This window comes from Maniola hyperantus, chromosome 24 (assembly GCF_902806685.2).
Source record: "Maniola hyperantus chromosome 24, iAphHyp1.2, whole genome shotgun sequence".
In the NCBI taxonomy this organism is placed as follows: domain Eukaryota; kingdom Metazoa; phylum Arthropoda; class Insecta; order Lepidoptera; family Nymphalidae; genus Maniola; species Maniola hyperantus.
Genome location: NC_048559.1, coordinates 864,454 through 882,183, shown reverse-complemented (window position 1 = coordinate 882,183; position 17,730 = coordinate 864,454). Strand labels below are relative to the sequence as shown.

Here is a 17,730-nt window from a genome sequence, read left to right as displayed (position 1 = left end):
ATTAAACATTCCCGCATTGTTTTAAAAATATTACCGACTATCGATAATATTACTATTAATAAATGTGTATTATTTTACCTAATGGAACCAGCTTAGGTCTAAAAGTGTTAAGTGGGTCACGAAGATGCAATGTACAAATTACTGGGTCATGGCAGAACAATGTTTGGGAAAAACTGCTCTAGAAGATATTATGCAAAACTTTGCCGTTTATATTTCCGAACGAAGATTTTGAAACCAAATACAGATTATAAATAATAGACTTAGGCTAGGACTACATATGGATAAGATGACTCTGGTTCCGGTTCTACATAGTATTCTTTCTAGAGTTGCAAGTATACTTTTGGCTATATTTCAGCCACATGTCAAGAATAATACAAGAAATAATTTATTTAATTTTTAATAGAAATTATTGGAATGCAAGAATTACAATATTTTTCTTGAAAACTAAACCAGTGAATCGTAAAGCAACCGGAGTGTAACCGTACCTTACGTAGCCATGTGGTCCTAGCCTTACAAAAGTCTAAATTCATGTCAAAAATATTTTGATTCCTTTGATTCATTTGATTTTTGCGATTTCCGAAGTGCATTGATTTCAATCGATAAATATAATAATTTGATAGTTTAAATATTTTTTTAAAGTAAATCCACGAGCCCTATGCTCTTCATAACTTAAAATGACTCATTTGCAGTATATGCCGGGTGATCCACGCTTAGTCGATCAATTAGTTTACGAGTTAAAATCTAAAGGCATATTCGATCAGGTAAGTTTAATTCCTAACGAAAATGCGTAATATGAAAAGAAAACTACCTAAACTGTAATCTAAAAACAGCTGGTTACTTTGTAGATACAAAAATTCTGAAGCAGGTTTCAAGGTAATCAGTAATATGGCCTTCAGATAATTTTTTGGTAACCTATTGAATCCAGTCCTCCATTTTATTCTGATTCTAAAACTAGCTAGATAATTTTAGTATTTTATATTCGATTTAAACTAGCAAATTCACCAGCAATTAGAGTATTACTTAAGCATTCCTTTTGTATGAATGATAAGTTAAAATATTGTCACATTGATTTCACTATGAACTTAATTTTCCAAACTGTATTTTATTGAGGAGCTACCCGTGCACCCATTGGCTTCTCCCACCACAGTGGGTGGAAGTGGAATTCGTATTTCCCCATACACCCACTGGGTGGTTAGGGTTGGAATTGAATTTTGAAACATGTTGATACATTGTATCGATAAATAAGTGCAAAATTGTTAAAATTACATAGGTAGCGCTTTTTAAGAGTTGAGAGTAAGTAAATGGTAAAGTATTTTTTTTTCGCTCATTCAAGGTTAAATTATTATTATTTTATTTATTTGTTGTTTTGATTGACACCTACAGGTTATGTGTTTCTGGGTTTTTGTAAATTCCAAAATCTAAGCATAAAATTGTTCAATTTATGTCCATGAATTTTGTCCTTCATAAAAATGCAGGAAGCAAGGAAGGATATATGTAATGACATTCTGTATTTTATAATAATTGTTTTTTAGTAAAGTAATTTGTAAATTTAACTATTTCATAGTTATTTATGGATATGATGTACCAGTTACGGTAAAATGTATAAGGCTCATCAAACATTGTTTCAACCTATTGTACCTGCATTTTATTGAATAAATAATTCATTCATTCATTCATTCAACATATTTTTACATTTAATTCCTAAACACAGTGGGTGTATGGGGAAATATGAATTCCCCTTCCGTCCACTGGTGGGAGGAGCCAGTGGGTGCACGGGTAGCTTCTCATTTTATTGTACAACAAATCTAGTAGTGCTCTAGATTTAAATTTGTCAGTCTAGTTAAAGCATTAATGAAGTTAATAATTTTTCAATGAATAATACTTAATACAACTTAATATTCTACAATGATATTATACTAAATATATAAGGTACATATCACCAAATAACTTTTATTTGAATAGATTAAAATTTTGACTATCAATTAAAAATTTTGAGTCTCAACACTAACAGTAACAATTAGGGCACTCAGGGATTGAGTCCGAGAGAGAGTTCAAAGTTCAAAACGGCTGGTTCTGTAAACTATACATATAGAAAGACTTGCCCTGACTGAATGATTGACTGACTTATCAACCAACGCACAGCCTAATTGCTACATCCACATAAACTCAAGAGAGTTTCAGGAAAAATGTACAATTATTATTTAGTTGAAATAAAATAATTAAAAAAAGAAATGGCTGGAGTTGGAGATATTAAATATTGACAGTAAGTTCCTTTTAAGAAAAAGGGACTTAAAATATGTATGAAAGTCTTGCATTTTTCAAGTCATATCGATTATGAAAAATAAATAAATTTTGACTTTCACTAAAAATGAAGAAATACCTTCATGATATAATATTTTAGGAAAACAAAAAAATTTCAAAAATTCTGTTCAAGTGAAGATAAGGCAGTCACCTAGTGTCTGTCAGAAATTTCTTTCAATAGTAATTATCTATAATATAAAAATGAATCACTAAATGTGTTGCTCATCGCAAATCTCGAGAACAGCTGAACCGATTTCGCTAATACTTTTTTTATAATATTTCTTGAAGTTCGAGGATGGTTCTTACGGAGAGAAAATTTAATTCAACCTCCCCCTCAATTTTCTAAACTCCACCCGAGCGAAGCCGGGGCAGGTCAGCTAGTGCTATATAGAATTTGTAGTAAAGATTTATGTACATGCTGTTTCAAAGAGATGTGTTCTTAGATTGAGAAATTCAACACTGCTGTCACCACTCACCCTCTCTGGCTTCAGTCAAGTAGTACACTGATGACTTGCTGATGTTTCAGTTTCGGAAGGACTGCATAGCAGATGTGGACACACGGCCGGCGTACCAGAACCTGCGGCAGAGAGTGGAGAACTCTGTCACCACGTTCCTCTCGCGGCAGACCTGGCAACCAGATATGAACAAGAACCAGTTGAGAGAAAAGCTAAGAAAACATATACTAGAGTAAGTTTGTTCATAAAGGAACTACAAGGCCAGAAAAATTTCTGTCCTTTTTCCTTTCATATTCCTGTGAGAGTGAGAATTATATTATACTAGCTGATTTTAGCGTTTAAACTATCGTGAGTGATTTCCATTATATATAATATCTGTCCCGGCTTTACTACGTGGGTTCGAAACTAGTCGGGCTAATGTCAACTAAACACGTGAGTAAAGCCGCGACAGTTATTATTTATACTAGTTGATGTCCGCGACTTCGTCCGCGTGAAATTAGGTTTTAGAAAATCCTGTGGGAACTCTTTGATTTTCCGGAATAAAAAGTAGCCTATGTCACTCTCCAGGTCTTTAACTATACCCATGCAAAAAATCACGTCGAACGTTGCACCGTAGCGACGCGATTGAAGGACAAACCAACAAACAAACACACTTTCACATTTATAATAAGGGTACTGATGTTGTTCAATTCTATACAACAGACTTAGTTCAGTCTATCAATAGCGTAGCAAAATCTACAAAATTAGAAAGCTCATTCTCTCATTTATTTATCCCAATCATATTGTTAGTAAAATGTTTACCAAAAAAAAAAAAAAAAAAAAAACAAATAACAGAAACATTCACTAAAAAATGATTGACAGCAGGATAGAACCTAAGCTGGTCCGGACTTCAAAATCTACATATGACAGGTTTCTTTTCACTAACAATTTTTTGCAATTAGATAACAACCTATTTCTGTTGTACTTATGCAATTTGTAGTACTATTTTATGGTATTTCATAAATCAATTACTATTTTACAGTGGCAATTACTTGGAGCAGGGTGTGGAAAGGATAGTAGACCAAGTAGTCAATCCAAAAGTAGCAACAGTCTTTATACCTAAAGTAGAAGACTTAGTATACACAGTGCTAGGTATCACAAGAAAGAAGTCGCCTCCTGCTGAAACTTCAAATGAAAAAGCTGATCTACTTCCCAATGATTTAGAGGCTGTTAGCCCTGGGTCGGTTAAGAGTAATGACGAGAAAAATGAAAAAATGGATGTGGATAGTATACAAGATAATAGAATGGAAATAGACGAGGAAAAATCGAGAATAGACACAAAAGAAAATAGTATTGTATTTGAGATAGATAAAGAAAACACAGGAGATATCCAACTTCCAAATAACGATCAAAACGATGACATGGACAAAAGTAATATACCACTTCCATTAGAAGAAATAAAACCAGAAAATATTCCATCACCTGACACTAGTCCTCCAAAAGTAGAGCTCGAAAAAATTGAACTACCAAAAGAACTAATAATATCTACAGATATTCCACTACCCAATGATATCTGTAAGGAAGAAAAAGATCAGTATTTCAAACCTGTGAACAGTGAAGATGATGATTCGAGTTCTGGTTCTTCTCTAAGAAGAAACATGTCTCCTCTAACACCAATCAGAAATTTCAATAATGAAAACTCTTGTGATGCTCAGCAGGCTTTCGAAAATGATTCAACAGATAAAAGTGAAGACAAGAAAGAACCTAGTTCGTTTAGATTCAAGCTGGATGCAAAGTCATCAGAAAATAGCTCGGACGCAATTAAACCTGAAAAGAAGGAGACAGAAATTAATTTGTCCTATCAGTTTAACACTCAAGTGAATATAAATAATTTCAATACACCTCTATATGAAGATAGTTCGAATAGCAACAACTTGCAAATTGATTATGAAAGCGATGCTAATAGCAAAGCTATTATCGACATTAAACTTCCTGATAATGATTTGAATTCAGAAGATTCTAAAAAAGAGAAGAAGATAGTAGAAAAGAAAAGCAATCATAAAAGTTCGCATCGTTCTAGAGATTCACATAAACAATCAAGTAGTAAGGATAAAAAAACTGATACTAAACATTCGAACTCAAGAGATAGTAGTAGACATGATAAAAGTAAATCTTCTAAAGACAGCAAAACTAAATCGAGTGAAAAAGATAAATCTAAAGATAAAAACGAAAAAAAAGATAGCAGTAGAGAATCGTCGCGACATAGAAGTTCACACAAATCAAGTCACAAAGACTCTAAATCACATAGAAGTTCTAGTTCGAGTGGACGACAGTCTAGCAAACATTCTGATGAAAAAAAATCGTCACACTCATCATCAAATCATAAAGATAAAACTTCAGATAAAAGCTCCTCAGATAAGTCGAAAGACTCTAAATCAAGCTCTCATAAATCAGATAAAGATAGAAAGAGTAGTAGCAGTAGCAGAAGTGATAAAACCAGTAGCAAAAGTAAAAATGACAAAGAAAAAGATAAAAAAAGCAAAAAAGAGACTGATGATCATTACAGCTTATCAGGAAGAGGCAACCCAAATAGACGATCAACAGATCGAGATTCAAATGACGGCAGTACTTCCTCTAAAGGATCTCATCACCCTTCAAGCTCAAAATCTTCTAACAGCAAAAAGGATAGTAAAAGCAGCTCGAAATCTGAAAGTACTTCCACTAGTGATTCTCCAAGCCCAAGTGATAAGGAAAACATAGTACGTGAACACAGTAGCAAAACTAAGGAGACCCTTCAACACAAACCAATAGTTAGGATAGAGAGACATTTGGAAATCGCTGTAGCATCCCCTCCGAGATTACCTTTTGTACCAGATGTGACTATAAGAAAGCCGAAATTTGCCGCGAATTTAGAAGAAGCCAAAAGGCTAATGAAAATGAGAAAATTTTTAGATGAAGAACAAAAAAGAATGAATCAAGAAGCTGCTTTGCTTTTAGAATTCCAAGCAAACGTAAGACCTAGTATGAGCCAAGTATACTCAAATATTCCTGGACCTGAACTTGAGTTTGCATGTATTTCAAATGTAAGACCTTTACAAGAAATGCTTGTACCAAGTAATGATAATATGAATCATATTGTCTTACCTGAAGGACACGATGTCTTAAATCAAGAGGATAATGACATTAATGTCCTGAATCAAGAACATGATGATGTTAATGAGGTCTTACCTAGGGATAATAATATTAATAATGATGTGACACGAGAACATGATCATAGTGCAATAACCGAAGAAAATATTGACAAAGCTCACTATACTAATAATGAATTATTAACTGTATTAAACGATGCAAAAAATGATGAAGTTAATAATAGTGTAGATTTTGAAGTGCTGATTGATAGTGTAAATCCAAATAAAACGGTTACAAATACAGTTACAGATAAAAATATTCAAGGCTTAGCTGAAATTCCAGAACAGAACCAAGAAATCGATAATACCAATGTTCATGTTCAAATATTAATCAATGAAAACCAAAATGAAAATAATAATGCTCAAAGTGTTGAAAATGCACCTAATTTTGCAGTTGAAGAAACTAAACTTGATAATGTCGATAAAGAAGAAATAAATGAACCTACAGACATTATTAAACAAACAGAAACCTCCGAAATTTCTATAGAAAATAATGAAATTAGTGAAGAAATTGAAAATCCACCAAAACAAGAGACCAAAAAAAAATCTGATTTATTTGAAATTACTATTATTACAGAAGAATTGTCTGAAAGCGAGGAAGCTCCTAATGATGACACAGATACACCCAAAATTGACAATAATATAGTAGATGAAGTAAAAACTCAAAAACAAAATATAGATATAACAAGCGAATTACCTCAAAATGAAGTAAATATAGATGACTCGAAAATTAACGATGAAAATAAACTACACTATTTCGGTGAACACGAAAAGTATAACGCTGAATTAGAGAGAGCGAAATTCAATAGCTTTTTCAAAGAATACAACACAAAAATCGGACTAAACAATAAACTTTATTTGATAAACTGTGATTCTTATGAAGAAAATATAGTTCGAGAATGTTCGAAAGAATTCGGCGATTACGAAATCGTGAGTTACCAGAAAAACGGACATTTGACGCTACCTATAAACAAAAATGTTATTAAAAACGTTAATATATCCACTGAAATTTCACTACCAATGGACGCAGATTATGAGAATACTTACGAAAGTGAAAATATAACGCATAACGTATTTAGCCCTGGAAAGTCTGAATGTTCTTTCGAACTCTCAAGTGATTACGACACAAAATTACAAGAAATGGTAAATAAGACATCCAGGCAAGAAATAATGGAAATAATACTTGGGAATGTAATAGATTCTTCCCCAAGTAAAATGCCTAAGATAGACTATTTAACAGACTCAAACATTGACGGTGAATACGAAAGTGGCTTGAAGAGAAAAAATAATGAAATTAGCGAGGAAACAACCACTAGTGTAAATAATAACAGGCCTGTTTTGACTCCCAATAAAATTAGGAAGTTGAGTACTGATCAAATCACGTCTACTACGCAAGGTGAGTTCCTTCAAATCTATACTTATGATAAACAGGATGATTTTTGTACATCTAATATTATTATTGCCTGACTGCGGCTAAGACCAAAAAGGATTATGTGTTTGACCTGTATGTATGTATGTCCGTTTCTATGTCCACTCGTAACTACTCAACGGCTCAACCGATTTTGATAAATGATACGTCATTAGATTCGTCTTGATGACGCGCTGAGAACATAAAATTTTTAAAAATCTAAATGGTTGATTTTTATGTTCGGGCTGAAAAAGACGCAGTGGGGGGTTTTCAATATTTTTTTTGAAAATTTTAATTGGAGGAAGCTGGTATTTTTTATTCTGTTACAAGTTAGCCCTTGACTGCGAATAAGTCTGAGTGGTAGTAAGTAATGGTACAGTCTAATATGGAAGCGGGCTAACTTGGGGGCAGGCTATGGCTAATATTCCCCTTTCCCTTTCAACTAAGCGTAAAGCTTGTGCTAGGAGAATGTACGACAATAGAGCAATGGGTGGGGTTTGAACTGGCAACCTTTCGAAATTCAGTCCGCTCCTTTAACCGTTGAGCTATTGAGGCTTATAGGTATTATCAATATAAATAAAGCCTTATAATGGCACCGATTCTAAGCACAACCTAATTTTAGAGTATTCGCACCCTCTTCTTACTAATGTAATATGAAAAGGACAGAAGCAGTTTGACATTTCTAAATTAAATTTTTAGTTGGTAAAACCCGTGTTTTAGCACGCACTCGCGAACCTACTGTTTAAATTTGTATTGTGCACTAAAATTTAGAGTCTTTAAATGTGAAAGTCATGTTCCGTTCCTTTTTTAGCATTAGTAAAAAGAAAAGGATGCAGATACTCTAAATTTAGTTTAGAGAGAGACTAGAGAATCGGGGCCAGTGTTTACCTTAATTTTTTTTGAGCACACATCGCACTGTAATTACAGAATGGAATTTTATATACTACTACACACATAGGTCTGATCTTTTGAGATGATAGTTACCACTTTTAATGTTTTTTTTTTTTTAGAAAACGAAGAAATATCTAACAATAAAATCCAAAACATCACTCGATCCAAGTTTATAGGCAGAGCCAGAAGAGTTGGTCTGCCGCGACCAAAGCGAACAAGTAAGTTGTTATGTTACAGTTTTTTACTGCAATCTCACCTGGTGGTGACGATGCAGTCTGAGATGGAAGCAGGCTAACCTGGAAGGGTTATGGCATTTTTTAATAAACCCATGCCCCTTTGGTTTCTCCACGGCATCGTACCCAAACGCTAAATCATTTGGCGGCACGGATTTGCCGGTAGGGTGGTAACTAGCCACGGCCGAAGCCTCCCACCAGCCCAGACCAGAAATTTAGAAATTATAAAATTCAAATCCTGCCAGGAAACGAACCCGGGACCTCCCACTAATAAGACCACAGCGCTTACCACTCCTTATTCATGACTTATAGTTGACACTCCTTATTCATGACCATCATCATCGGCCCACTATTTGGCTAAGTGTGAAGATTTAAGTTTTGTGTTTAATTTGTGAACCATCTTTTTTGTCCTCAGTTCTCCCCAACAGTCCGTCAAGCGACAAGTCAGTAGAAAACTACGAACAAAACACCCCAGCCACCCCCGCCACTCCCAATGGAAAACTCAAACGCAGCAAAGTGCAGAGATATGACACTTCTGACCTCTACAAACCCAAACTACACTATCTGTCCAGAAGGAACCAGGTTACTTGAGCGTTTCTGATTCCTATACTTTTTTAAATATTTAAATTGATTGTTGTCGTCACTAGTTAATTAAAGAAATCATTTCTCAAGTGTAAACTTTTTGTGTAAAGGAAAGGAAGTTGTAGCGTGAGTTAATAGTGAACAGCGCCATCTATGCTAACATAGATGATTTTGAAAACTATGAACACAGACTCACTATGCTCATTATAAATTCTAGAGCAGCGAAGTGCAGAGATATGACACTTCCGACCTCTATAAACCCAAACTACACTATCTGTCCAGAAGGAACCAAGTTACTTGAGCGTTTCTGATTCTTATACTTTTTTTAATATTTAAATTGTCGACTAGTTAATAAAAAAACTCATTTCTCCGGTGTACATTTTTACACACATTAAATTGTGTAAAGGAAAGGAAGAGAACGTTGTAGCGTGAGTTAATAGTGACCAGCGCCATCTATGTTAACAAAGATGATGTTGAAAACTATGAACTGAGCACCTCAGAGACTACCACTATACTCAAGCGTAGTTCAATGGAATGCACCTCTGTCCTCCATACACCTATACTCTATCCACTGAAAGAAGTTAAGCTCTCTCTGTTACGTAATGCCATACAAATGATAGAGATAAAAAACTCACTGGGCGTTAACCATTTTTAGTCGCCAACCAATTTAATTCGAAAATGTTCATTCCAAAACCCACTTTCATTTGTGATTGGTTGGTGATAAAGTATTGAGTATACCTGTTTAGAAGAAACCATATTACTTGAGCGTTTCCAATTTCCCATACCTATAAATTGATGAAAGTCATCACATCTTCAAGGGTTGAAATACTCCTTTGCATACACATCAGATCATAGTAAAAGAAACGTTACAGTGCGAGTTATTATGGTATAGCGCCATCTATGTTAACTAATGTGAACTACTCGTATTAACAAACTGCACTTTTTGTCCAGGAAAAACTATGTTGCTTGAATGAACATTTAGAATATAATAAAAATATAGTTACTTAATGTTTATTGAGGTTGTCGTCCACTATGTATAAACTAAAAAAAATGTATTTGTTTACTGTTAGTGTTAAAATTGTTTGCTATGCTCACACATATTATTTTAACGTTCGATTTTTACCTTTGCATGTGTCTATTTTTTGGAATTATCCAAAAGCATTGCGCTCGCTACGCTTGCGTTCTATTAAGACTTGAAACAAAACGGCTGGGCGGTATGTAGATTTCCAGGATTATTTTTACGAATTACTTTTAAATAATTCCAATTATGACAAAAATTATTAATTTTTCAGTTGTTTACTAAACAGAGATTAAAACATGTGTTTAGTAGTCTAGTGTTTACTTAGGAAAGTTATAGTTTTAATTTTTTCTCTCTATGTTAGGTGTAGTGGACGTAAATCTTTATGTTAAAAATATAAAAATTAATATTGTTTTTTAAAATATGTATAGAATTTATAAAAAGCGAGTTATAATGGATAATACACACACCAGGCATTGGTTTAAACGTGTTTTAAATTAAAGAAAGTTTAAATATGGTTTTAATACTGTTTTAAACATAAATGGTTTTTAAACTGTTTTTTTCCAACCCTGCACCAAATTCGACCAAGCAAATATAGTGCGTACATTTTGAGATCTCACTCGCCATTTTAGCACTATCAACAGTCATGTGACAAGTACGGTTCACCGTTGAATTTACATAGACTTAAGAAACAAGTGAATCAAAGACAAAAATCGTACTTTGACATGACAAATAATAATTAAAGCTAAAATGGCGAGCGAGAACTCATTTTGTACGCATTATACACGCAACTTTAAAATTGGCATTCTTGGCAAACAGCACATAATTTTTTATTATTATTATATGTTTTTCTATATTAGCGGCTCATAGCTCATAGCAGATCTTAGAGATTAAAAGAGACTGGAAAACATAAGTTATACTATAATGTAGATCATGAAGTGTAGATATATTTAAAATTTAAATACTATAGTTGCCGCGCTTTACCTTTATAAATTAGTAAAGTAAATATCCAATTTTATTGATGAAAAAAAACCATCAACTTCTGTGTGTATTATCTATTAGACAAATTATTTAATTGTAATAATAATTTAATCTAATTTTAATGGTAATAAATATTGATAATGAATCGAAGTTTGTGAAATAAGTATTTTAATTTAATAATATAGGATATACAGGGTGTAACCAAAACGCTGGCAAAAACGAAGACTAGTGATAGTACTTACTGATGATTACTGATATTATGATACCACAAAAACAAAATGCGAAAAAAATATATAAAAAAATCCTATAATTTTGTAAAAGTTTACGATAAGTTTATTGCAAATAAAACATCTGACTGACGCTAGAGGTCAACGAACGTTGCGTAAGTAGGCCACCCGGAGTCAATGCCGCGTCGTAGGCGGAGCATTGACCCGAGTTTAACTACACTAAAACTACAAAATGAGGCAAATGGTTATTGGACTGTGTTTAGGTAGTATAAAACTAACGGTGAGTTTTTGCTAGCGTTCTGGTTACACCCTGTATAGCGCATAGCTGAGTAGGCTCCTGCGGTAGTGGAGCGGTGCGGGAGGGGGACAGCTGTCACAAGTTGACGCATCACATCACAGCTCTCGTCACCAGTGGCGTAGCTACCTAGGGGCTAGGCGGGGCAGTGCCCCGGGGCCCCTTAAGCTCAGGGGGCCCTCGAATCCTTGCCAGAAAATCTCGATCGAAGTAAAGTTTTGAAAATTTCTCCCATTTCCAAATAAATATGATAATTCGAAAGTTCAAGAGGCATCTTTTTAACTGACTTTCAAAAAAGGATAATTGACAATTTCGGCTTCCTAGAGCGTCGTCTCTGTCACTGATATAATCTCAGACTAAGAATCAAGAATCAGACGCGTATACCCGAAAGGGACAAAACAACAAAAGAAATAATACTTACGTATGAAAGGTTATGTTTCATAATTTGCGTTCGCAACAACTTTTACACAGCAATGCAACATAAATGGCTTCTACACACCTTCAATACTAAATTTAAAACAGAAAACTAAAGATAAACTCGTAATATTCGCAATAAATTACTATCACATACGTTTGTTGGGCACAACCTAAGACGTGCCCAACAAAAAAAGCTAAACTATGACAAAGACAAAAATCTGTGTTAATATCTCTATCACTCTTCAGAGCTTTTCTATACACCTAGCTTGCTCTAACAAGGTATTATTATTTTAATGCCAAATCTACTTGATTCTTAATCTGAGCATATAATGCATTCATTTTGACAACACACTCGCCATATTTGCTCTATGTGTCATCTGTCACGTCAAAAGTACAGTAGCCGGCAGGAAATATTGTGCATCGACCTTTAGAAAGAGCTATCGGTTTCGTTGAGACCGATTTGTTGTTAATTTTTTATAAGATGCCCGCGACTTCGTCCGCGTGGATTTAGGTTTTTAAAAATCCCGCGGGCACTCTTTGATGTTCCGGGATAGAAAGTAGCCTATGTCACTCTCCAGGTCTTTAACGGTACCCATGCAAAAAAACATGTCAATCCGTTGCACCGTTGCGACGCGAAGGAAAAACCAACAAACAAGCACACTTTTGTATTTATAATATGGGTAGTGATTTTTTCGCATGGTCTGTAATAATGTAGTTTCTAGGATAGTTAAAAAGTAACTATTATTGTAAAACGAAGCTATTCTTATGAAAATAATTGCATGCATATGCCACTGCCATTTAACAGACGAAATTAATAATCTATCTATCTGTAAAAAAATATTATCTATCTGTCACTCATAAACATTTAGGTATCTGTCAAAATTTCAACCATTATTGTAAATATTAAACTTTAAAAAAAAATACCGATATCTTTTGCCCACGACTTCATCCGTGGTATATTGTATGCAATTTATAGCCTATGTTATTTCTGGCTAAGCTTTCTAATGGTGAAAGCATTATTAAAATCGGTTCAGTATTTTCAGAATGTATCGATTACAAGCGTACAAAATTTTCTTCGTTATAGTATTAGTATATATTACAGATAGTTTGATTATGAATTTCGGCCATTTAATAGTTAAGTAATTCTAAAGCTGCATGTCCTCTGAAGGAGTGGAGAGTAGTAGACCTGTTTAGCAGACCAATCAGATGTAAGTATAGTACGCGACATGTCGAGATGGCATTCGGGGTGGGGACGCCCCGTACTCCCGCACATCCCCTGCGCTCTGGTGACGTGCGAGTGTGCGGGGCGCCCCCCCCCCCCCAAATACCCCGCTTGCCTTTGTACTATAAAGATATCGGAATAGTTTTATCACGTCATCAAGGGCACTATCTTATTAGGACACCAGTGGCGGCGCAACCAGTCGCGCTACCAATATAATATACTGCTCTATGGACGGTAGCTTGCCAGGTATCCGCTTGGTAGCGCAACCAAATTTATGGCGGCGACCGAGATTACCCGCTGGTGGCGCAACAACTAATATTGTAGTCTTTGGTAGGAAAGTAGTATAATAATACCAACTAGCTAATGTTCGCGTGATTTCACTTTTCAAAAATTAAAGAATAAGAATATAATTGCCAATTAGTTACAGTTGTACTTAAATTTCTAACCAAAGTAGGCCGTATCTTGGGAGTCAGTAATTCTGTTGGAACTCTTTGATTTTCCGGGACTTCAACTATAGGTATCCATTTTAAAAATCAGGGCAATCCGTTGGCCCTTTGCCGTATGATTAAACAACAAATAATATGAGTATCGATTTTCTTTGGTTGGTACTTAGTAATGTCATAGTCCTTCGACGTCCATTTTGAAACTGGCGATCCTGGTGTTTCTTGTTTGGTAGCTCAAGACACCACGATAGCGTGACCGGTGGCGCCGCCATGGTCACCTAAGATAGTGTCCTTAATGACTAATCGAAGTGCCTCCACTCGCCTCGATACTCTAATTCTTTATAATAGATAGGTTTTTTTGAATCTAAGTAAACTTTTATCAATAAACAACTGAAACTACCACCTGGTTCTAAATGCTTTTTCTACCGAGCAGAACCAGCAAGAAATTCGACGGTTGCTCTTTGTATCTATGCAGGCCGTGTGCGTTTCGAGAAGTTCTATAGACCAATGATGTTATTATTAGATTTCAATAATCTGCCACCCGATTGTGTAAGAATAACCATTTCATCGCAATCATCAAGAAATTCAGCCCTTTGATTGGTTGATTCGCTGTTTACATTTTTTCACAGCCAATCAAAGGGCAGAATTTCTTGACGATTGCGATAGCGATGAAATGATTATTCTTACACAATTAAGGGGCTGATTGGTCTAAAACAAAGATTTCCACTCCGCTGCGCTTTAGTGGAAACGCACCTTTACAGTTGGAAACTCAGTAAATAAAAGTTGTGTATCCTGAATCACTTGTACAAATATAATATTGTATGCTTAAATAATAAGTAAATGATAATAATATAATAATTATTGTTATAGTAAATAGTTATTTAACAAATAATATTTACGGCTTTATAATGTCCTTGGTCAAAATACGTAGGTATATTATGTATATTAGGTACCTATTAATTAAAAATAAAGAATTACTTAAATTATATTTTTTGTCATTATTTTAATCTAATTATACCTACTAAACATCAGCGCAGCAGAATCCTGAATATCTTCGAAGCAAAGAATTTGCAAGTACTACTACGTAGTTCGTAGTCGTAAGACACAAATTTAGCACATAACCACACACATTTACCTCTTGATACAACACTAATTTCATGGACCAATTTTTTTTTCAAAGAAGAGTACCTACTGGAAAACGTTAGGAAACCTTACGTGTTCCTTCATCGTCAAAGCAAGTGCTATTTATCTATAATAATAATAATAATAATAAATCTTTATTTAAAGCAACTAGGAACTAACAATGTGGAAAGGGGACAGGTAACTCATTCGGCTGAGATGAGTCTCGAGCCGTCCACCATCAGAACCCTCTCTGAAGCCGAGTCATACCGGTATCTGGGCATGTCACAGTCGCTAAGGGTAAAAGAGACGGACGTGAAACAGTCTGTTTGCGAAGCCTTTTTTGGCCGTCTGACAAAAATCTGTAAAAGTTATTTGTCAGGCGCCAATAAAGTCCGAGCTTATAACGGCTGGGTCATGCCCGTTCTCATGTACACCTTTGGCGTGCTCAGATGGACTCAGACCGAACTTGACGCCCTGGACAGAAAAGTCCGCACAACTATGACTCTTTATCGCATGCACCACCCAAAATCGTCTGTGATGAGGTTGTATATCCCCCGGAAGTGTGGTGGTCGAGGCGTATTGAGCGTCAAGACCATGCATAACCGGGAGATAGCCAACCTCAGAACCTACTTTGCGACGATGAGGGGGTCCCCCATGCATAGAGAGGTCATAGAATGTGATAAAGGACTCACCCCACTATCCTTAGCCCAAACCGAGTGGCAGAAACCGGTGGTACTTAGCACCTCTGACCGGGAGGCCGTATGGAGGGAGAAGGAGCTGCACGGACGCTTTTTTAAAGCTCTTAATGAGCCACACGTAGATAAAAAACCGTCCGTGCAGTGGCTGCGCTTTGGTGACCTCTTCGGGGAAACCGAGGGTTTTGTAAAGTACATTCTGAAGGATGGCACTCACGACATCTGTCGGGCTTGTCGCCATCCCGGCGAGTCACTCAGACATGTGTTTTCGGGATGCTCAGCGCTTGCCAACACTGATTATCTGCACAGACACAACCAAGCAGCCAAAATCCTTCACCAAGAGCTTGCTCTGAAGTACGGTCTCCTGGATGAGAGGCTGCCGTATTACAAGTACACACCGGTGCCGATACTCGAGCGCGACGGAGTCCGGCTCTATTGGGACCGGTCCATCATCACGGACAGGACTATTCTAGCGAATAAGCCTGACATCGTGGTGGTGGACCGGGCACAGTCGAGGGTGTTTTTGGTGGACATCACCATTCCGTATGACGAGAACCTCGTGAGAGCTGAGACGGAGAAAAAGCGCAAGTATCTCGATCTGGCTCACGAGGTTTCCGACATGTGGCATGTGGAGTCCACTGAAATCATCCCAATCGTCATATCTGCGAATGGGTTGATCCCAGTCAGCCTCGCTCACCATCTGAGGCGACTGGGGTTCCGTGGCAGTTCGCTCGCAGCCAGGATGCAAAAAGCGGTCTTGCTGGACTCGGCTAGGATAGTCCGCCGATTTCTTCACCTGTCGCCCTGACCCCCGGCCGTTTGGTCTCCCCTGCCGGGGTGTAATCCTCCGCCCGGTACAAATATGTATGTATGTAATGTTTATGTAGGTCTATTTATTTTTATGTATGTAAGTATATTATAAACTTATTTGGCTTTTATATGTATCTATTTTGTACACGGGCGTGAGAGCAAATAATATATAATAATAATAATAAATCTTTATTTAAAGCAACTAGGGCTCAATAATTGTTAGTAGACAATTTTAATTCTTAAATAACTATTGTTAGTAGTAAAGTAGGGGTAAAAGAGACGAATTAATGTGGACAAAAAATAAAACTTTATTCAACAGGAAAAAATAATACAATGATATGATCTAATTAATACATTTATACACCTAATGAAATGAGAAATAAATAATGATAATAATTTACACTTGGCAGATGTTGACATAATATTATATACTAGTCATAATATTATATACTATCACGCACTCATCCGATCCGTATCCGTCAAAATACGGATATAAAAATATCTACGTTATGCCGTAAGCTACCATACAAATGGTTCTACGACTACTTCGGAATGTATTTTCACGGACTCGGATTGGACACCCGATATACGGATATAAAAAACTCGGATATCAAAAATCTAAGCTAATCAGTGGGCATCTTTGACATATCTACGTCATACGTCCGATTTGAATCCGAGGCACATCCGAGATATTCTCACGGATGACGGAAGTCGGAGCTAGTGAGTAATAAGCTACTATACAAATAGTTTTATGACTACTTCGCAACGTATTTTCACGGATTCGGATCGGATGCAGTGCGTGGTCGCCCTAATGACACAAAAACAGTAGGGCTTACACAGGCTGCATCTGGCTGGTTGGTTAAAACTATTGGCCTTGTTAAATATGACTAATTCCCCAAGTTCTTCTTTTCTTCCAAGTTCTACATAACCGTTAAGACAATAATGCATAGGCCGGGTTTGAACCCAGGTTTTCAGTTCGTTTCTTTACCATTGAGCTATTTAGATATTATCTATATTATAGTATCTATATTATTGTATTGTATTGTTATTCATTATCTATATTATTGTACTGATCTTCCCTATACTTAACAGAAAAAAGGAAAGCTTGACTGATGAACTAATCGTACAGCGGGACCACAGCACCTCACTTTATACTTCCAAATGGAATAATATAAATATATATATATCATAAATCGCCCACTGCACAGGTTCACGTTTTCTCTTATCACGATACCTAAGTCTTTTTATTTTACAGCAATTATTGTGTAATGTGTATCTAGGTACTAGGGACTTAGTAACGTGTCTTCATGATAGCTATGTAAAAAATGTAGGTATGTACCTACTTATATTTAAATAGTATAGGTAGGTACCTAACCACATGATTAATTATATCATTGTATGCAATGGAATAATACTTTCAACAATTTCACTAACACGAATAACATATAACTACCATTTTACAT

The 17,730-nt window shown here is 35.7% G+C and overlaps 1 protein-coding gene across 1 annotated transcript; it reads left to right on the top strand.

The window, feature by feature from the left end:
• Positions 1 to 541: 541 nt before the first annotated feature.
• On the top strand, positions 542 to 12,470 carry LOC117993569 (uncharacterized protein DDB_G0283697-like). Its single transcript, XM_034981372.2, has 5 exons — positions 542 to 761; positions 2,828 to 2,988; positions 3,778 to 7,319; positions 8,342 to 8,440; positions 8,871 to 12,470. Exons 1-5 carry the CDS (start codon positions 675 to 677, stop codon positions 9,044 to 9,046), a joined length of 4,065 nt encoding a protein of 1,354 aa, XP_034837263.1. The 5' UTR covers positions 542 to 674; the 3' UTR covers positions 9,047 to 12,470.
• The last annotated feature ends 5,260 nt before the right edge of the window (positions 12,471 to 17,730 follow it).